This window comes from Odontesthes bonariensis, chromosome 14, assembly GCF_027942865.1.
Source record: "Odontesthes bonariensis isolate fOdoBon6 chromosome 14, fOdoBon6.hap1, whole genome shotgun sequence".
NCBI classification, from domain to species: domain Eukaryota; kingdom Metazoa; phylum Chordata; class Actinopteri; order Atheriniformes; family Atherinopsidae; genus Odontesthes; species Odontesthes bonariensis.
This window is the reverse complement of record NC_134519.1, coordinates 926963-946452: the sequence shown is the minus strand read 5'-3', so window position 1 is coordinate 946452 and position 19490 is coordinate 926963. Positions and strand designations below refer to the sequence as shown.

At 46.1% G+C, this 19490-nt stretch overlaps 1 protein-coding gene across 4 annotated transcripts in view; it reads right to left on the bottom strand.

Annotated features, from left to right (window-relative positions):
• The window catches only part of slc4a2a (solute carrier family 4 member 2a), a 69074-nt gene that overhangs the window by 28625 nt on the left and 20959 nt on the right, over positions 1–19490 (bottom strand). For 3 of the 4 annotated variants that reach the window (XM_075482471.1, XM_075482470.1, XM_075482473.1), the window contains exons 6-8: positions 9646–9785; positions 8171–8351; positions 3786–3921 (exon numbers count right to left, since the gene is read on the bottom strand). In XM_075482471.1, coding sequence (XP_075338586.1) covers positions 3786–3921; positions 8171–8351; positions 9646–9785 — 457 coding nt within the window. Of the gene's footprint in view, positions 1–3785; positions 3922–8170; positions 8352–8770; positions 8962–9645; positions 9786–19490 lie in introns of those variants that run through there. The other variant, XM_075482474.1, reaches the window with a different exon arrangement.

The window sequence follows — 19490 nt, the reverse complement described above, 5'->3', positions numbered from 1 at the left end:
TGTGACAGGTGTGCACCTGACAGCTGTGCATGTGACAGGTGTGCATGTGACAGCTGTGCATGTGACAGCTGTGCACCTGACAGCTGTGCATGTGACAGGTGTGCACCTGACAGGTGTGCATGTGACAGGTGTGCATGTGACAGCTGTGCATGTGACAGGTGTGCATGTGACAGCTGTTTATGTGACAGCTGTGCACGTGACAGCTGTGCACGTGACAGCTGTGCATGTGAAAGCTGTTTATGTGACAGCTGTGCATGTGACAGGTGTGCATGTGACAGCTGTGCATGTGACAGCTGTGCATGTGACAGATTGTGCATGTGACAGCTGTGCATGTGAAAGCTGTTTATGTGACAGCTGTGCATGTGACAGGTGTGCATGTGACAGCTGTGCATGTGACAGCTGTGCATGTGACAGGTGTGCATGTGACAGGTGTGCATGTGACAGCTGTTTATGTGACAGCTGTGCATGTGACAGCTCTGCATGTGACAGCTGTGCATGTGACAGGTGTGCATGTGACAGCTGTGCATGTGACAGCTGTGCATGTGACAGCTGTGCACCTGACAGCTGTGCATGTGACAGGTGTGCATGTGACAGCTGTGCATGTGACAGCTGTGCACCTGACAGCTGTGCATGTGACAGGTGTGCATGTGACAGGTGTGCATGTGACAGCTGTGCATGTGACAGCTGTGCATGTGACAGCTGTGCACCTGACAGGTGTGCATGTGACAGCTGTGCATGTGACAGCTGTGCATGTGACAGGTGTGCATGTGACAGCTGTGCACCTGACAGGTGTGCATGTGACAGCTGTGCATGTGACAGCTGTGCATGTGACAGCTGTGCATGTGACAGCTGTGCATGTGACAGCTGTGCACCTGACAGGTGTGCACCTGACAGGTGTGCATGTGACAGCTGTGCATGTGACAGCTGTGCACCTGACAGCTGTGCATGTGACAGGTGTGCATGTGACAGGTGTGCATTTGACAGCTGTGCATGTGACAGCTGTGCATGTGACAGGTGTGCATGTGACAGCTGTGCATGTGACAGGTGTGCATGTGACAGGTGTGCATGTGACAGGTGTGCATGTGACAGCTGTTTATGTGACAGGTGTGCATGTGACAGGTGTGCATGTGACAGCTGTTTATGTGACAGCTGTGCATGTGACAGGTGTGCATGTGACAGGTGTGCATGTGACAGGTGTGCATGTGACAGGTGTGCATGTGACAGCTGTTTATGTGACAGCTGTGCATGTGACAGCTGTGCACCTGACAGCTGTGCATGTGACAGGTGTGCATGTGACAGGTGTGCATGTGACAGGTGTGCATGTGACAGGTGTGCATGTGACAGGTGTGCATGTGACAGCTGTTTATGTGACAGCTGTTTATGTGACAGCTGTGCATGTGACAGGTGTGCATGTGACAGCTGTTTATGTGACAGCTGTTTATGTGACAGCTGTTTATGTGACAGCTGTGCATGTGACAGGTGTGCATGTGACAGGTGTGCATGTGACAGCTGTTTATGTGACAGCTGTTTATGTGACAGCTGTGCATGTGACAGCTGTTTATGTGACAGCTGTTTATGTGACAGCTGTGCATGTGACAGCTGTGCATGTGACAGGTGTGCATGTGACAGGTGTGCATGTGACAGGTGTGCATGTGACAGGTGTGCATGTGACAGCTGTTTATGTGACAGGTGTGCATGTGACAGGTGTGCATGTGACAGCTGTTTATGTGACAGCTGTTTATGTGACAGGTGTGCATGTGACAGCTGTGCATGTGACAGCTGTGCACCTGACAGCTGTGCATGTGACAGGTGTGCATGTGACAGCTGTGCATGTGACAGCTGTGCACCTGACAGCTGTGCATGTGACAGGTGTGCATGTGACAGCTGTGCATGTGACAGCTGTGCACGTGACAGCTGTGCATGTGACAGGTGTGCATGTGACAGCTGTGCATGTGACAGCTGTGCATGTGAAAGCTGTTTATGTGACAGCTGTGCATGTGACAGCTGTGCATGTGACAGCTGTGCATGTGACAGCTGTGCATGTGACAGGTGTGCATGTGACAGCTGTGCATGTGACAGCTGTGCACCTGACAGCTGTGCATGTGACAGCTGTGCATGTGACAGCTGTGCATGTGACAGGTGTGCATGTGACAGCTGTTTATGTGACAGGTGTGCATGTGACAGGTGTGCATGTGACAGCTGTGCATGTGACAGCTGTTTATGTGACAGCTGTGCACCTGACAGCTGTGCATGTGACAGCTGTTTATGTGACAGGTGTGCATGTGACAGCTGTTTATGTGACAGGTGTGCATGTGACAGCTGTGCATGTGACAGGTGTGCATGTGACAGGTGTGCATGTGACAGCTGTTTATGTGACAGGTGTGCATGTGACAGCTGTGCATGTGACAGCTGTTTATGTGACAGGTGTGCATGTGACAGGTGTGCATGTGACAGCTGTGCATGTGACAGGTGTGCACCTGACAGGTGTGCATGTGACAGCTGTGCATGTGACAGCTGTGCATGTGACAGCTGTGCATGTGACAGCTGTTTATGTGACAGCTGTGCATGTGACAGCTGTGCATGTGACAGCTGTTTATGTGACAGGTGTGCATGTGACAGCTGTGCATGTGACAGCTGTTTATGTGACAGGTGTGCATGTGACAGGTGTGCATGTGACAGCTGTGCATGTGACAGGTGTGCACCTGACAGGTGTGCATGTGACAGCTGTGCATGTGACAGCTGTGCACCTGACAGCTGTGCATGTGACAGCTGTTTATGTGACAGCTGTGCATGTGACAGCTGTGCATGTGACAGCTGTGCACCTGACAGCTGTGCATGTGACAGCTGTTTATGTGACAGCTGTGCACCTGACAGCTGTGCATGTGACAGGTGTGCATGTGACAGCTGTGCATGTGACAGCTGTGCACCTGACAGCTGTTTATGTGACAGGTGTGCATGTGACAGCTGTGCATGTGACAGCTGTGCACCTGACAGCTGTTTATGTGACAGGTGTGCATGTGACAGCTGTGCATGTGACAGCTGTGCACCTGACAGCTGTTTATGTGACAGGTGTGCGTGTGAACCTGACAGCTGTTTATGTGACAGGTGTGCATGTGACAGGTGTGCATGTGACAGCTGTGCATGTGACAGGTGTGCACCTGACAGGTGTGCATGTGACAGCTGTGCATGTGACAGCTGTGCATGTGACAGCTGTGCATGTGACAGCTGTTTATGTGACAGCTGTGCATGTGACAGCTGTGCATGTGACAGCTGTTTATGTGACAGCTGTGCACCTGACAGCTGTGCATGTGACAGCTGTTTATGTGACAGCTGTGCACCTGACAGCTGTGCATGTGACAGCTGTGCACCTGACAGGTGTGCATGTGACAGCTGTGCATGTGACAGCTGTGCATGTGACAGCTGTGCATGTGACAGCTGTTTATGTGACAGCTGTGCATGTGACAGCTGTGCACCTGACAGCTGTGCATGTGACAGCTGTTTATGTGACAGCTGTGCATGTGACAGCTGTGCATGTGACAGCTGTGCACCTGACAGCTGTGCATGTGACAGCTGTTTATGTGACAGCTGTGCACCTGACAGCTGTGCATGTGACAGCTGTGCACCTGACAGCTGTTTATGTGACAGGTGTGCATGTGACAGCTGTGCATGTGACAGCTGTGCACCTGACAGCTGTTTATGTGACAGGTGTGCGTGTGAACCTGACAGGTGTGCATGTGACAGGTGTGCATGTGACAGCTGTGCATGTGACAGCTGTGCACGTGCACCTGTGTCGCAGCAGCAGAGCTCTCAGCACGTTGGCTCGGTCTTCGGCCCTGATCTGGTCTGAGATCACCATCTGCTCCACCACCTGCTGAGCGATGCCGGGCAGAGTCCTCTGCTTCAGGTCCAGGAGGACGGCGCCTGCAACCACGGCAACGGGACATCATCATCGGGGGGAAACCACGGCAACATGACATCATCATCAAGGGGTTAGACTCAGAGTGGTGTAAAAAGAGAGTGGCGACACTCCCACAGACTTCTACAGAAAGAAAGGAATGCGGAGGTCACGTGGGTCACGGAGACGCCGATAGTTCCAAACAAGGGACGCAGCTCCGTTAACCTCAATTACTCGTCAAGAACAATTACTGGTAAGTTAATAAAATAACAGCATTTTAAACGTTGTTTACATTTTTAAGCATTATCTATCAGAAGTATACTCTTAGACATCGTTATTTTTATATTTGGTTAGCATGAAATGTCGATGTTGATGTTAAAATTGTAATGGATTTAGGGACCTAGCTTAAAGCTTGGTAAGGGAGGCTAACGTGATCATTTCACTAAAGTCCGTTAACTTTTTATTGTCAGGTGACATAATGTAAAGTTGTTTTGATTGTTAGGTTTTAAAACATTACCAAAATACTATATATTTAATACATTTTTGGTATTTCAGACGTATTTTCTCCGGTAAATTGATTAAATTACAACATTTTTGGCATAGTGAGGCGTTAGCTGACTGGTCTTTAATTAAGTAAGTTTTTTTCAGCATGACTTTGCAGCTGTGATAATGAATTTATTAATTTCTCTGTTGTTGTTGTCAGGGAGGTCAGCAGATGTGGTGCTCGCTGCTGTCATGGATCAACCCTCATTAGGGCTTCAGCCGATTTCTACAATGTCCAAACCCTTAAATTTGATCAAATACAGTTCATTGTTGCAGATTAATCTACCCAACAGTATAAATAGCAGTAAAATAACTTCTTTATTAAGGCTTGTTTTACATTTTCCATGATGACATTTTATAATAAAATGTTTGGTTTAAATCTGTTTTGTTTATTTTTTCACAACTGACACATTTATTTAGTCATTAATATGGTTTTAACCAGAAAAAAAGTTAAATTCATATTTTAATCCATCCATCCATCCATTATACCCGCTGAATCCGTCGGTCGGGTCGCGGGGGGGGGGGGGGGGGGGGGGGGGCTCATTGTCCATCTGACACCAGAGAACAGACAGACTGAATGACATCTTCTACAGATGGAGTGTTTGGGCCAACAGGAGTAAATCCTGAGAACAGACAGTAACATCAGGCTCTGTTGGAGGATGTAGATCTGAAGGTAAGCTGGACCTCTGGCATGATTCAGTATAAAGGAGGACCAGGTAGCTGCCCACTGCTAGCATGCAGGGGTACCCTCTACCATTTAAAATGGTGATAAATGTGTCTCTGCGCTCCAAAAAAGAAAAACAGACTGACTGACAGCGCTGTGATGTTTAGGAGGCTCACATGAACCACGTGACAGCCCGAGCGGCGACTTCAAAGCGTGTCGCAACTCTGTAACTCTATAGCTCTGGTTAGACTGACAGGCAGCTGTGCCAGATGTTGTGATGTCACTTTAACCCTGCTCACAGACTGACAGGCAGCTGTGCCAGATGTTGTGATGTCACTTTAGCCCTGCTCACAGACTGACAGGCAGCTGTGCCAGATGTTGTGATGTCACTTTAACCCTGCTCACAGACTGACAGGCAGCTGTGCCAGATGTTGTGATGTCACTTTAGCCCTGCTCACAGACTGACAGGCAGCTGTGCCAGATGTTGTGATGTCACTTTAGCCCTGCTCACAGACTGACAGGCAGCTGTGCCAGATGTTGTGATGTCACTTTAACCCTGCTCACAGACTGACAGGCAGCTGTGCCAGATGTTGTGATGTCACTTTAACCCTGCTCACAGACTGACAGGCAGCTGTGCCAGATGTTGTGATGTCACTTTAGCCCTGCTCACAGACTGACAGGCAGCTGTGCCAGATGTTGTGATGTCACTTTAACCCTGCTCACAGACTGACAGGCAGCTGTGCCAAATGTTGTGATGTCACTTTAGCCCTGCTCAAAGACTGACAGGCAGCTGTGCCAAATGTTGTGATGTCACTTTAACCCTGCTCACAGACTGACAGGCAGCTGTGCCAGATGTTGTGATGTCACTTTAGCCCTGCTCAAAGACTGACAGGCAGCTGTGCCAAATGTTGTGATGTCACTTTAACCCTGCTCACAGACTGACAGGCAGCTGTGCCAGATGTTGTGATGTCACTTTAACCCTGCTCACAGACTGACAGGCAGCTGTGCCAGATGTTGTGATGTCACTTTAACCCTGCTCATAGACTGACAGGCAGCTGTGCCAGATGTTGTGATATCACTTTAACCCTGCTCACAGACTGACAGGCAGCTGTGCTAGATTTTGTGATGTCACTTTAACCCTGCTCATAGACTGACAGGCAGCTGTGCCAGATGTTGTGATGTCACTTTAACCCTGCTCACAGACTGACAGGCAGCTGTGCCAGATGTTGTGATGTCACTTTAGCCCTGCTCACAGACTGACAGGCAGCTGTGCCAGATGTTGTGATGTCACTTTAACCCTGCTCATAGACTGACAGGCAGCTGTGCCAGATGTTGTGATGTCACTTTAACCCTGCTCACAGACTGACAGGCAGCTGTGCCAAATGTTGTGATGTCACTTTAGCCCTGCTCAAAGACTGACAGGCAGCTGTGCCAAATGTTGTGATGTCACTTTAACCCTGCTCACAGACTGACAGGCAGCTGTGCCAGATGTTGTGATGTCACTTTAGCCCTGCTCAAAGACTGACAGGCAGCTGTGCCAAATGTTGTGATGTCACTTTAACCCTGCTCACAGACTGACAGGCAGCTGTGCCAGATGTTGTGATGTCACTTTAACCCTGCTCACAGACTGACAGGCAGCTGTGCCAGATGTTGTGATGTCACTTTAACCCTGCTCATAGACTGACAGGCAGCTGTGCCAGATGTTGTGATATCACTTTAACCCTGCTCACAGACTGACAGGCAGCTGTGCTAGATTTTGTGATGTCACTTTAACCCTGCTCATAGACTGACAGGCAGCTGTGCCAGATGTTGTGATGTCACTTTAACCCTGCTCACAGACTGACAGGCAGCTGTGCCAGATGTTGTGATGTCACTTTAGCCCTGCTCACAGACTGACAGGCAGCTGTGCCAGATGTTGTGATGTCACTTTAACCCTGCTCATAGACTGACAGGCAGCTGTGCCAGATGTTGTGATGTCACTTTAACCCTGCTCACAGACTGACAGGCAGCTGTGCCAGATGTTGTGATGTCACTTTAACCCTGCTCACAGACTGACAGGCAGCTGTGCCAGATGTTGTGATGTCACTTTAACCCTGCTCATAGACTGACAGGCAGCTGTGCCAGATGTTGTGATGTCACTTTAGCCCTGCTCACAGACTGACAGGCAGCTGTGCCAGATGTTGTGATGTCACTTTAGCCCTGCTCACAGACTGACAGGCAGCTGTGCCAGATGTTGTGATGTCACTTTAACCCTGCTAACAGACTGACAGGCAGCTGTGCCAGATGTTGTGATGTCACTTTAGCCCTGCTCACAGACTGACAGGCAGCTGTGCCAGATGTTGTGATGTCACTTTAACCCTGCTAACAGACTGACAGGCAGCTGTGCCAGATGTTGTGATGTCACTTTAGCCCTGCTCACAGACTGACAGGCAGCTGTGCCAGATGTTGTGATGTCACTTTAACCCTGCTCAAAGACTGACAGGCAGCTGTGCCAGATGTTGTGATGTCACTTTAGCCCTGCTCATAGACTGACAGGCAGCTGTGCCAGATGTTGTGATGTCACTTTAACCCTGCTCACAGACTGACAGGCAGCTGTGCCAGATGTTGTGATGTCACTTTAACCCTGCTCATAGACTGACAGGCAGCTGTGCCAGATGTTGTGATGTCACTTTAACCCTGCTCACAGACTGACAGGCAGCTGTGCCAGATGTTGTGATGTCACTTTAACCCTGCTCAAAGACTGACAGGCAGCTGTGCCAAATGTTGTGATGTCACTTTAACCCTGCTCAGAGACTGACAGGCAGCTGTGCCAGATGTTGTGATGTCACTTTAGCCCTGCTCATAGACTGACAGGCAGCTGTGCCAGATGTTGTGATGTCACTTTAACCCTGCCAGTCAGTTCTTCTTCCTATCTTCCCTCGGCGGTTTATTCAGAACTGTTTTCATTCTAAAAGTATATAAATAAATAAATAAATAATATAAAGTATGTAAATAATTAGTTCCCTGAAATAAAGAGAAACAGGAGGATAACGCTGTCCACTGGGGGCAGCAGAGAGCCCCCTGCTCACCGTGGGAGATGGTTTTCCGGAGCTCCAGCAGCGATCGGAAGGACAGGGAGGCGATGCGAGGCCTCCCCCAGCGCTCCGTCTCCTCATCCACCTCCTCCTCAAACTTGATCCATCGAGCCGTCTCCCTCCACTGCAGCTCCTGGTTCCCGTCGATCACCAGCTCGTTCAGCTCCACGAACACCTGCCGCACACAGACCCATGAAATGTAACACCGAGGGGCCCAAACATCAAGCAAGAGGATCCAGGGTGGGACAGGGAGCGCCAGGACCACCAAATGTAACAGCAAATGTAAAAAATATATTAAATATTAATATAATATAAAATATAAATATAATAAAAAATATATCAAATATAAATATAATAAAAAATATATAAAATATAAATATTATAAAAATATATAAAATATATAAATACATATAATACAATATAAATATAAAAATATTTAGTTAGATATAGTTTCAGTCTTAATGAGCAGGTGGCGCTGAAGGAAAAAAGGCGAAGCAGGTGACAGCAGAACTAATCAGATTCAAACGGAACTCACACACCAGTTTGACCCAGTCTGAACGCAGGTAAACTGGTTTCAGGCTGTCTGAAGCGTACCTTGTTCTGTGGAGTCTTCAGGTCCAAACTCACCATCCTGACGAGCGAAACAAAGTGAGCCGAGCGGAGGCTGAGCCCGGACTTTACCTGCTCCACCTGAGCGACTCTCCAGGGTGTCACCTGCTCACAATGCCACCTGGATTAAGCCGCTCAGACTCCGGGCTCGTCTTTCGCCCCCTTCTCAGCCTCAGTTTGGACATTACGCTTGTTTTGTTGTTGGGAATCGCATCACGTGATCCCGTTCCCACCAAAGCACCTGGACTCTAATCAACCTTCACTTAAACTGAACAAAGCCTCCAACATTCCTGTGAATCCTGTCAGCTTCAGCACAAAGAAAGGAGGCAGGAAGCCATCTTCCTTCGTCTTCCACTGAGAACCTGCTGTTTCACTCATTAACACATGCAGCAAGCATCAAACAGGTCCAACTGAGGAGAACTTTTCTCTTTCAGTTCAACAACACTTTGATCATTTCAACCGGAAATCAGCTTTATATGGTGCTCCTCAGCTTCTTTAACTGTCAGAGAGAGAGAGAAGGCCAGAAACTCAAGAGATGAAGCAGCTGATCTGTGTCAGTGGAAATGAAAGAGATGAAGCAGCTGATCTGTGTCAGTGGAAATGAAAGAGATGAAGCAGCTGATCTGTGTCAGTGGAAATGAAAGAGATGAAGCAGCTGATCTGTATCAGTGGAAATGAAAGAGATGAAGCAGCTGATCTGTATCAGTGGAAATGAAAGAGATGAAGCAGCTGATCTGTGTCAGTGGAAATGAAAGAGATGAAGCAGCTGATCTGTATCAGTGGAAATGAAAGAGATGAAGCAGCTGAACTGTGTCAGTGGAAATGAAAGAGATGAAGCATGCTAAGCTCCGCCCCCTGACCTCATGAGGCGTGCGGTCTGCGCGCAGCGGCGGCTTCGGGGGTCCACTGGTCTGGTCTTTGCTCAGGTGTACGATCGGCCCTCTGGAGCTTCTTCTCACCAGGTGGCGTCGCACGGCTGGAACGTCATCCAGCCGGTGACCTGAGTGGGCGGAGTCACAGACAGCAGAGATGGTCACGTGACTTATGTAACCCTGAAAAGTTCCAAATATCTCAGCGATCTGTCGCTGTTTGAACGGGACGCAGCGACAACACAACCATTCCCCCATAATTCTGGGTACATTTGGACCAACGGTTACTACACTGACTGTATCTGAGCATCATTTGGGAGACTCAACATTTATCACTGTTCTGAATATTAGAGGAATCATTAAATACGTTTACAGAATTTATTTAGGGATGAAAAATAAATGTGAGTTTATCTCAACTCAACTCAACTCTATTTATAAAGCCTTTTAACACAGCCGTGGCTGAAACAAAGTGCTGTACAACACAAAATACAAGGCAGAAAACACAAGAACAATGCAAAAACAACAATAAACAACAACAATATTAAAACAATAAAAACAATAAAACAATAACAGAAACAGAGTCTCATGCTGGGTTAAAAGCCAGGGCATAAAAATGGGTTTTAAGACGAGTTTTAAAAAGTTTATGTAATACAGGGATCAGCATGTCTGCAGTGGATTATAATCAGGCTCTACACATAAAGGAAACCAAACACAGGAGCCATTTTAAAGCTCTTTCTGCTGTTCCCTGCATGCTAACAGGGTTAGCTTCATGCTAACAGGGGAATGCTTCATACTAACAGGGTTAGCTTCATGCTAACAGGGGAATGCTTCATGCTAACAGAGGAATGCTTCATGCTAACAGGGTTAGCTTTATGCTAACAGGGGAATGCTTCATACTAACAGGGTTAGCTTCATGCTAACAGGGGAATGCTTCATACTAACAGGGTTAGCTTCATGCTAACAGGGAAATGCTTCATGCTAACAGGGGAATGCTTCATGCTAACAGAGGAATGCTTCATGCTAACAGAGGAATGCTTCATGCTAACAGGGGAATGCTTCATGCTAACAGGGTTAGCTTCATGCTAACAGGGAAATGCTTCATGCTAACAGAGGAATGCTTCATGCTAACAGGGGAATGCTTCATGCTAACAGGGTTAGCTTCACGCTAACAGGGGAATGCTACAGAGTGGGTTCTCTGTCCTGACTGTTTTCTTTAGAATGTGTCACAGGAACACCAAGTTTCTACTCGCACTGCAACTTTTCCCGCATATTTTGCAGGAATTTGGCTTCTTGGTCAGAGGATGTTTATGAACAAGCTAAATGAAGCTGGAATATGGAATATGAAACTTAGTGTCAGAATCTCTGTTTTTTCCACATTCCGTCCAAACGGTTTGATTTTTTCTGTAAAATGTTTAAACTGTCCTCTCCCTGACTGTTTTTAAATAAAGTTCTGCTGCTGTTCAGGGGGCAAGCTGATTGGCTGTAACAGGATTGATGTTCTGACCACATCTCATGGGAACTCTCTAACTGGATCTCAGGCTCCACTGAACATTGCTCAGGGCCCATTCAGAGCCAATCAGCTTAACTGATTCTCCGGTTTCAGCAGAACACAGGGATGAGAACTGGTACATTTCCACATCAGAAATCAACACAAACAGCCAATCCCGTTCAAGGAGTGAGTCAGCTGACCGACACCTGGTCGCAGCTTTGTTGTGTTTGGGTAAAATGATGAAAACTGAAGCTAGCTGCTGTGTTTCTGCTTCAGATCACATGATCATGGAGGCGGTTGTCTGCTTTTTGATGCTCCTGCAGACGAACACCAGCTGGAGGTTCTGTCTGCAGTAAGCCAGAGTTTTACCTCCAATCAGCCTCTCTTTGTGGGAGCACTGAGGGCAAGGAAAGCAGAGAACTGCATGTGTTGTTGCCCTGAATGCTGTCTGCAGGCTCAAAGCAGAGGAACTGCATGTGTTGTTGCCCTGAGTGCTGTCTGCAGGCTTAAAGCAGAGGAACTACATGTGTTGTTGCCCTGAGTGCTGTCTGCAGGCTTAAAGCAGAGGAACTACATGTGTTGTTGCCCTGAGTTCTGTCTGCAGGCTCAAAGCAGAGGAACTGCATGTGTTGTTGCCCTGAGTGCTGTCTGCAGGCTCAAAGCAGGGGAACTTCATGTGTTGTTGCCCTGAGTTCTGTCTGCAGGCTTAAAGCAGGGGAACTGCATGTGTTGTTGCCCTGAGTTCTGTCTGCAGGCTCAAAGCAGAGGAACTGCATGTGTTGTTGCTCTGAGTTCTGTCTGCAGGCTCAAAGCAGGGGAACTTCATGTGTTGTTGCTCTGAGTTCTGTCTGCAGGCTCAAAGCAGGGGAACTGCATGTGTTGTTGCCCTGAGTGCTGTCTGCAGGCTCAAAGCAGGGGAACTCCATGTGTTGTTGCCCTGAGTGCTGTCTGCAGGCTTAAAGCAGGGGAACTGCATGTGTTTTTGCCCTGAGTGCTGTCTGCAGGCTCAAAGCAAAGGAACTACATGTGTTGTTGCCCTGAGTGCTGTCTGCAGGCTCAAAGCAGGGGAACTCCATGTGTTGTTGCTCTGAGTTCTGTCTGCAGGCTCAAAGCAGGGGAACTCCATGTGTTGTTGCCCTGAGTGCTGTCTGCAGGCTCAAAGCAGGGGAACTTCATGTGTTGTTGCTCTGAGTTCTGTCTGCAGGCTAAAGCAGGGGAACTCCATGTGTTGTTGCCCTGAGTGCTGTCTGCAGGCTTAAAGCAGGGGAACTGCATGTGTTGTTGCCCTGAGTGCTGTCTGCAGGCTTAAAGCAGGGGAACTGCATGTGTTGTTGCCCTGAGTGCTGTCTGCAGGCTTAAAGCAGGGGAACTGCATGTGTTGTTGCCCTGAGTGCTGTCTGCAGGCTTAAAGCAGAGAACTGCATGTGTTGTTGCCCTGAGTGCTGTCTGCAGGCTTAAAGCAGGGGAACTGCATGTGTTGTTGCCCTGAGTGCTGTCTGCAGGCTTAAAGCAGGGGAACTGCATGTGTTGTTGCCCTGAGTGCTGTCTGCAGGCTCAAAGCAAAGGAACTACATGTGTTGTTGCCCTGAGTGCTGTCTGCAGGCTTAAAGCAGAGAACTGCATGTGTTGTTGCCCTGAGTGCTGTCTGCAGGCTTAAAGCAGGGGAACTGCATGTGTTGTTGCCCTGAGTGCTGTCTGCAGGCTTAAAGCAGGGGAACTGCATGTGTTGTTGCCCTGAGTGCTGTCTGCAGGCTTAAAGCAGGGGAACTGCATGTGTTGTTGCCCTGAGTGCTGTCTGCAGGCTCAAAGCAAAGGAACTACATGTGTTGTTGCCCTGAGTGCTGTCTGCAGGCTCAAAGCAGGGGAACTTCATGTGTTGTTGCCCTGAGTGCTGTCTGCAGGTTTAAAGCAGGGGAACTGCATGTGTTGTTGCCCTGAGTTCTGTCTGCAGGCTCAAAGCAAAGGAACTACATGTGTTGTTGCCCTGAGTTATGTCTGCAGGCTCAAAGCAGGGGAACTGCATGTGTTGTTGCCCTGAGTTCTGTCTGCAGGCTCAAAGCAGAGGAACTGCATGTGTTGTTGCCCTGAGTTCTGTCTGCAGCCTCAAAGCAGAGGAACAGAATGTGTTGTTGCCCTGAGTTCTGTCTGCAGGCTCAAAGCAGAGGAACTGCATGTGTTGGTGCCCTGAGTTCTGTCTGCAGCCTCAAAGCAGAGGAACTGCATGTGTTGTTTCCCTGAGTTCTGTCTGCAGGCTCAAAGCAGAGGAACTACATGTGTTGTTGCCCTGAGTTCTGTCTGCAGGCTCAAAGCAGGGGAACTGCATGTGTTGTTGCCCTGAGTTCTGTCTGAAGGCTCAAAGCAGAGGAACTTCATGTGTTGTTGCCCTGAGTTCTGTTTGCAGGCTCAAAGCAGAGGAACTGCATGTGTTGTTGCCCTGAGTTCTGTCTGCAGGCTGAAAGCAGAGGAACTGGATGTGTTGTTGCCCTGAGTTTGTCTGCAGGCTCAAAGCAGAGGAACTGCATGTGTTGTTGCCCTGAGTGCTGTCTGCAGGCTTAAAGCAGAGGAACTTCATGTGTTGTTGCCCTGAGTGCTGTCTGCAGGCTCAAAGCAGAGGAACTGCATGTGTTGATGCCCTGAGTTCTGTCTGCAGGCTCAAAGCAGAGGAACTTCATGTGTTTTGCCCTGAGTGCTGTCTGCAGGCTCAAAGCAGAGGAACTTCATGTGTTGTTGCCCTGAGTTCTGTCTGCAGGCTCAAAGCAGAGGAACTTCATGTGTTTTGCCCTGAGTGCTGTCTGCAGGCTCAAAGCAGAGGAACTTCATGTGTTGTTGCCCTGAGTTCTGTCTGCAGGCTCAAAGCAGCTGTGGACCCTGAAAGTCTCAGGGATAAAAACCCTCCTTTGGCAAGAAAAAACAGTGAGTTTGAATCCTAACTCAGTTAACTGTCACACTATGAACCTTCACATGAGGTTATCAGTTCACTTTTAAATTTATTAATTAATGATTATTTTTAATGGGTTTTTTGATGTTATTTTTAATTTTTGTTATTATTATTATTTTTTTTAATTTAAAATTTTTATTATTTTTTTTATTTCTTTTTAATGATTTTATTGCCTTCTTGTGATTTTATGTAGCTGTGAAGCACTTTGAATTGCCTGTATGAATTGTGCTCTATAAATAAAATTGCCTTGCCTTATATTTGGAATTTAATTCAAATGTTTGAAGTGGTCATTATTTGCACACAAACATTCAGTCTGATAGGTTTCATGTCAGAGACGCAAAGTTGTGAGCGAGCCACTCGTCTGGGCAACAGTTCAGCTCGATGAGAGGCGTTCTGACTCCGAATCTGCTGCAAATAATCTCTGAAGCAGAGTCTGTTTCCATCAGAGAGGCAGAACAAACTTTACTGTCACTGAGCTGGAGAACTGTGAGAAACGAGGCAGCAGTTTCCCTCAGAGAAGCTCTCATTTGACATCCTCTTCACTCCTGAGAGACTCAAATAAACAATGGACAAAACTGGTCTTTACTGGAGTCTGAGATGTGAGCAGAATGGCATGTGTGGGGGGGGCAGTTAGCTCATCTGGGGGGGCAGAAAACAATACCTGAAACAATCGGTGGAAAACCACAACTACAACTTCAAGCATAATAATAATAATAATAATAATAATAATAATAATAATAATAATAATAATAATAATGATAGTAATAATTCAATTCGGTAATGAAAATATGGTCACACTAGCATATATCATGACCGTCAATTTTGTTAACAGTGTGGAATTTTTTTATGAATTTTTTTTTTTGTAAAGAAATGTAGAACAGCCAACTCCAGCTTTTTATTACCTTCATTAAGTCTACATTTCAGATCATTATATACAACAAAAACATACGAAAATGTGAAAACCGCCTTTTTTTTCAGCAGCAAGGGGTTAAGGTTACGGAGGGGGGGGGCACGATAACAAAAAAATAAATAAAGCTATAAACTTTGCAGATATATGCTTTTTTAAAATCACCACCTGCATTTATTCTATCAATACAAGACACAAACAGAGATAATAGATTGTGGCCTTTTTTCTGGCCAGTTTTCTTTGGATGGACGGGGCATTTCTCAGGGGGGCAGTGCCCCCCTCCAGCCCCCCGTGGCCACGCCCCTGACTGGAGTCTGTTTTCAGCTCCTGAAATCATTTGAACCAGAATCTGATTCCCAGGATGTGTTTGCAGGCGTGCCTCCAGGTGAGCTCAGGTTGGAGCTGCAGACCGAACACAGATGCAGGAAGTGAAGCAGAAACAGCAGCGTACTCACTCAGATCAGCTGTCAGCCTGTCCAACAACCAGCTGTGGAAATGTCTGATCACAACCAAGGCAGAGAGCGACTTCATGATGGTCTGACAGGGACCAGAACCAGAACCAGAACCAGACCGTCAGTGCAACAATACACAGAGGCCGTGGGCCGGCTGCTGGGGAGGCGGCAGCTTCACGTCACATGACCAACAGAAAAGTCTTTCATGTGTGAAAACGTCCCTTCAGGAGCCAATGTGACCACAGTGGGAGAGACTCGTGCTCATTCCATCTTCAGCTGAGAAGCTTTTTGCTCCACATGTGGACCTGATGTCACTCTACATGTGGACCTGATGATGTCACTCCACATGTGGACCTGATGTCACTCTACATGTGGACCTGATGATGTCACTCCACATGTGGACCTGATGATGTCACTCTACATGTGGACCTGATGATGTCACTCTACATGTGGACCTGATGATGTCACTCTACATGTGGACCTGATGTCACTCTACATGTGGACCTGATGATGTCACTCTACATGTGGACCTGATGTCACTCCACATGTGGACCTGATGTCACTCTACATGTGGACCTGATGTCACTCTACATGTGGACCTGATGATGTCACTCTACATGTGGACCTGATGTCACTCTACATGTGGACCTGATGATGTCACTCTACATGTGGACCTGATGTCACTCTACATGTGGACCTGATGATGTCACTCTACATGTGGACCTGATGTCACTCCACATGTGGACCTGATGTCACTCTACATGTGGACCTGATGATGTCACTCCACATGTGGACCTGATGATGTCACTCTACATGTGGACCTGATGATGTCACTCTACATGTGGACCTGATGTCACTCTACATGTGGACCTGATGATGTCACTCTACATGTGGACCTGATGTCACTCCACATGTGGACCTGATGTCACTCTACATGTGGACCTGATGTCACTCTACATGTGGACCTGATGATGTCACTCTACATGTGGACCTGATGTCACTCTACATGTGGACCTGATGATGTCACTCTACATGTGGACCTGATGATGTCACTCTACATGTGGACCTGATGTCACTCTACATGTGGACCTGATGTCACTCTACATGTGGACCTGATGATGTCACTCTACATGTGGACCTGATGTCACTCTACATGTGGACCTGATGATGTCACTCTACATGTGGACCTGATGATGTCACTCTACATGTGGACCTGATGATGTCACTCTACATGTGGACCTGATGTCACTCTACATGTGGACCTGATGATGTCACTCCATGATTTGAGGTCATGTTTCAAGTCTTTTGAAGGCGTTCGAAATCATCCCATTTATGTTCTCACTGTGTATTATCAAAGCTGTCACAGTACGGTCCAACATAGAGTTTAACTCATCTAACTTTGGTGTGATCATCTGTTACATCTGCAGAGGGAAATTTATAGTGCAGTAAAGCGCAGTAAAGTACAATAAAGTACAATAAAGTATAATAAATTGTTGTAATATGTGGTAAAGTGCAGTAAAGTACAATAGAGTATAATAAAGTACAATAAAGTACAATACAGTACAATAAAGTACAAAACAGTATGATAAATTGTGGTAATATGTGGTAAAGCACAGTAAAGTGCAGTAAAGTACAATAAAGTATAATAAATTGTGGTAATATGTGGTAAAGCACAGTAAAGTGCCGTAAAGTATAATAAGGTACAATAAAGTACAATAAAGTATAATAAGGTACAATAAAGTATAATAAATTGTTGTAATATGTGGTAAAGTGCAGTAAAGTACAGTAAAGTTCAGTTAAGTGTATTGAAGTATGATAAATTGTGCTAATATGTGCCAAATTGCAATAAAGTACGATACATTGTTGTAAAGTTGGGTAAATTGTAGTAAAGTGCAGTAAATACAGTAAATTACAGTAAAGTGCACTAAAGTGCAGTAAAGTAAAATGAAGTGCAGTAAAGTTAAATAAAGTGCACTAAAGTGCAGTAAAGTAAAATAAAGTGCAGTAAAGTAAAATAAAGTGCAGTAAAGTAAAATAAAGTGAAGTAAAGTGCAGTAAAGTAAAATAAAGTGCAGTAAAGTGCAGTAAAGTAAAATAACGTGCAGTAAAGTAAAATAAAGTGCAGTAAAGTAAAATAAAGTGCAGTAAAGTGCAGTAAAGTAAAATAACGTGCAGTAAAGTAAAATAAAGTGAAGTAAAAGCAGTAAAGTAAAATAAAGTGAAGTAAAGTGCAGTAAAGTAAAATAAAGTGAAGTAAAGTGCAGTAAAGTAAAATAAAGTGCAGTAAAGTGCAGTAAAGTAAAATAACGTGCAGTAAAGTAAAATAAAGTGAAGTAAAGTGCAGTAAAGTAAAATAAAGTGCAGTAAAGTGCAGTAAAGTAAAATAACGTGCAGTAAAGTAAAATAAAGTGCAGTAAAGTAAAATAAAGTGCAGTAAAGTGCAGTAAAGTAAAATAACGTGCAGTAAAGTAAAATAAAGTGAAGTAAAAGCAGTAAAGTAAAATAAAGTGAAGTAAAGTGCAGTAAAGTAAAATAAAGTGAAGTAAAGTGCAGTAAAGTAAAATAAAGTGCAGTAAAGTGCAGTAAAGTAAAATAACGTGCAGTAAAGTAAAATAAAGTGAAGTAAAGTGCAGTAAAGTAAAATAAAGTGCAGTAAAGTGCAGTAAAGTGCAGTAAAGTAAAATAACGTGCAGTAAAGTAAAATAAAGTGAAGTAAAGTGCAGTAAAGTAAAATAAAGTCCAGTAAAGTGCAGTAAAGTAAAATAAAGTGCAGTAAAGTCAAATAAAGTAAAATAAAGTGCAGTAAAGTGCAGTAAAGTAAAATAAAGTCCACTAAAGTGCAGTAAAGTCAAATAGTGCAGTAAAGTGCATTAAAGTAAAATAAAGTGCAGTAAAGTTAAATAAAGTGCAGTAAAGTAAAATAAAGTGCAGTAAAGTAAAATAACGTGCAGTAAAGTAAAATAAAGTGCAGTAAAGCTCTCTTCGGGTCGGGAATGAGATCCTTCCCCAAGTGGAGGAGTTCAAGTATCTCGGGGTCTTGTTCACGAGTGAGGGACGAATGGAGCAGGAGATTGACAGACGGATTGGTGCGGCGTCTGCAGTGATGCGGGCTCTGCACCGGCCCGTCGTGGTGAAGAAGGAGCTGAGCCAGAAGGCGAAGCTCTCGATTTACCGGTCAATCTATGTTCCTACCCTCACCTATGGTCACGAGCTGTGGGTAGTGACCGAAAGAACGAGATCGCGAATACAAGCGGCCGAAATGAGTTTCCTCCGCAGGGTGTCTGGGCTCTCCCTTAGAGATAGGGTGAGAAGCTCGGTCATCCGGGAGGGGCTCGGAGTAGAACCGCTGCTCCTCCGCATCCAGAGGAGTCAGATGAGGTGGCTCGGGCATCTGGTGAGAATGCCTCCTGGACGCCTCCCCGGTGAGGTGTTCCGGGCCCGTCCCACTGGGAGGAGGCCCCGGGGAAGACCCAGGACACGTTGGAGAGACTATGTCTCTCGGCTGGCCTGGGAACGCCTCGGGGTCCCCCCAGAAGAGCTGGAGGAAGTGGCCGGGGACAGGGACGCCTGGGTCTCTTTGCTCAAGCTGCTGCCCCCGCGACCCGATCCCCGGACCAGCGGAAGATAATGGATGGATGGATGGATGGATGGATAAAGTGCAGTAAAGTGCAGTAAAGTTAAATAAAGTGCAGTAAAGTTAAATAAAGTGCAGTAAAGTAAAATAACGTGCAGTAAAGTAAAATAAAGTGAAGTAAAGTGCAGTAAAGTAAAATAAAGTCCAGTAAAGTGCAGTAAAGTAAAATAAAGTCCAGTAAAGTGCAGTAAAGTAAAATAAAGTGCAGTAAAGTAAAATAAAGTCCAGTAAAGTGCAGTAAAGTAAAATAAAGTGCAGTAAAGTCAAATAAAGTAAAATAAAGTGCAGTAAAGTGCAGTAAAGTAAAATAAAGTCCACTAAAGTGCAGTAAAGTCAAATAAAGTGCAGTAAATTGCATTAAAGTAAAATAAAGTGCAGTAAAGTGAAGTAAAGTACAGTTAAGTAAAATAAAGTAC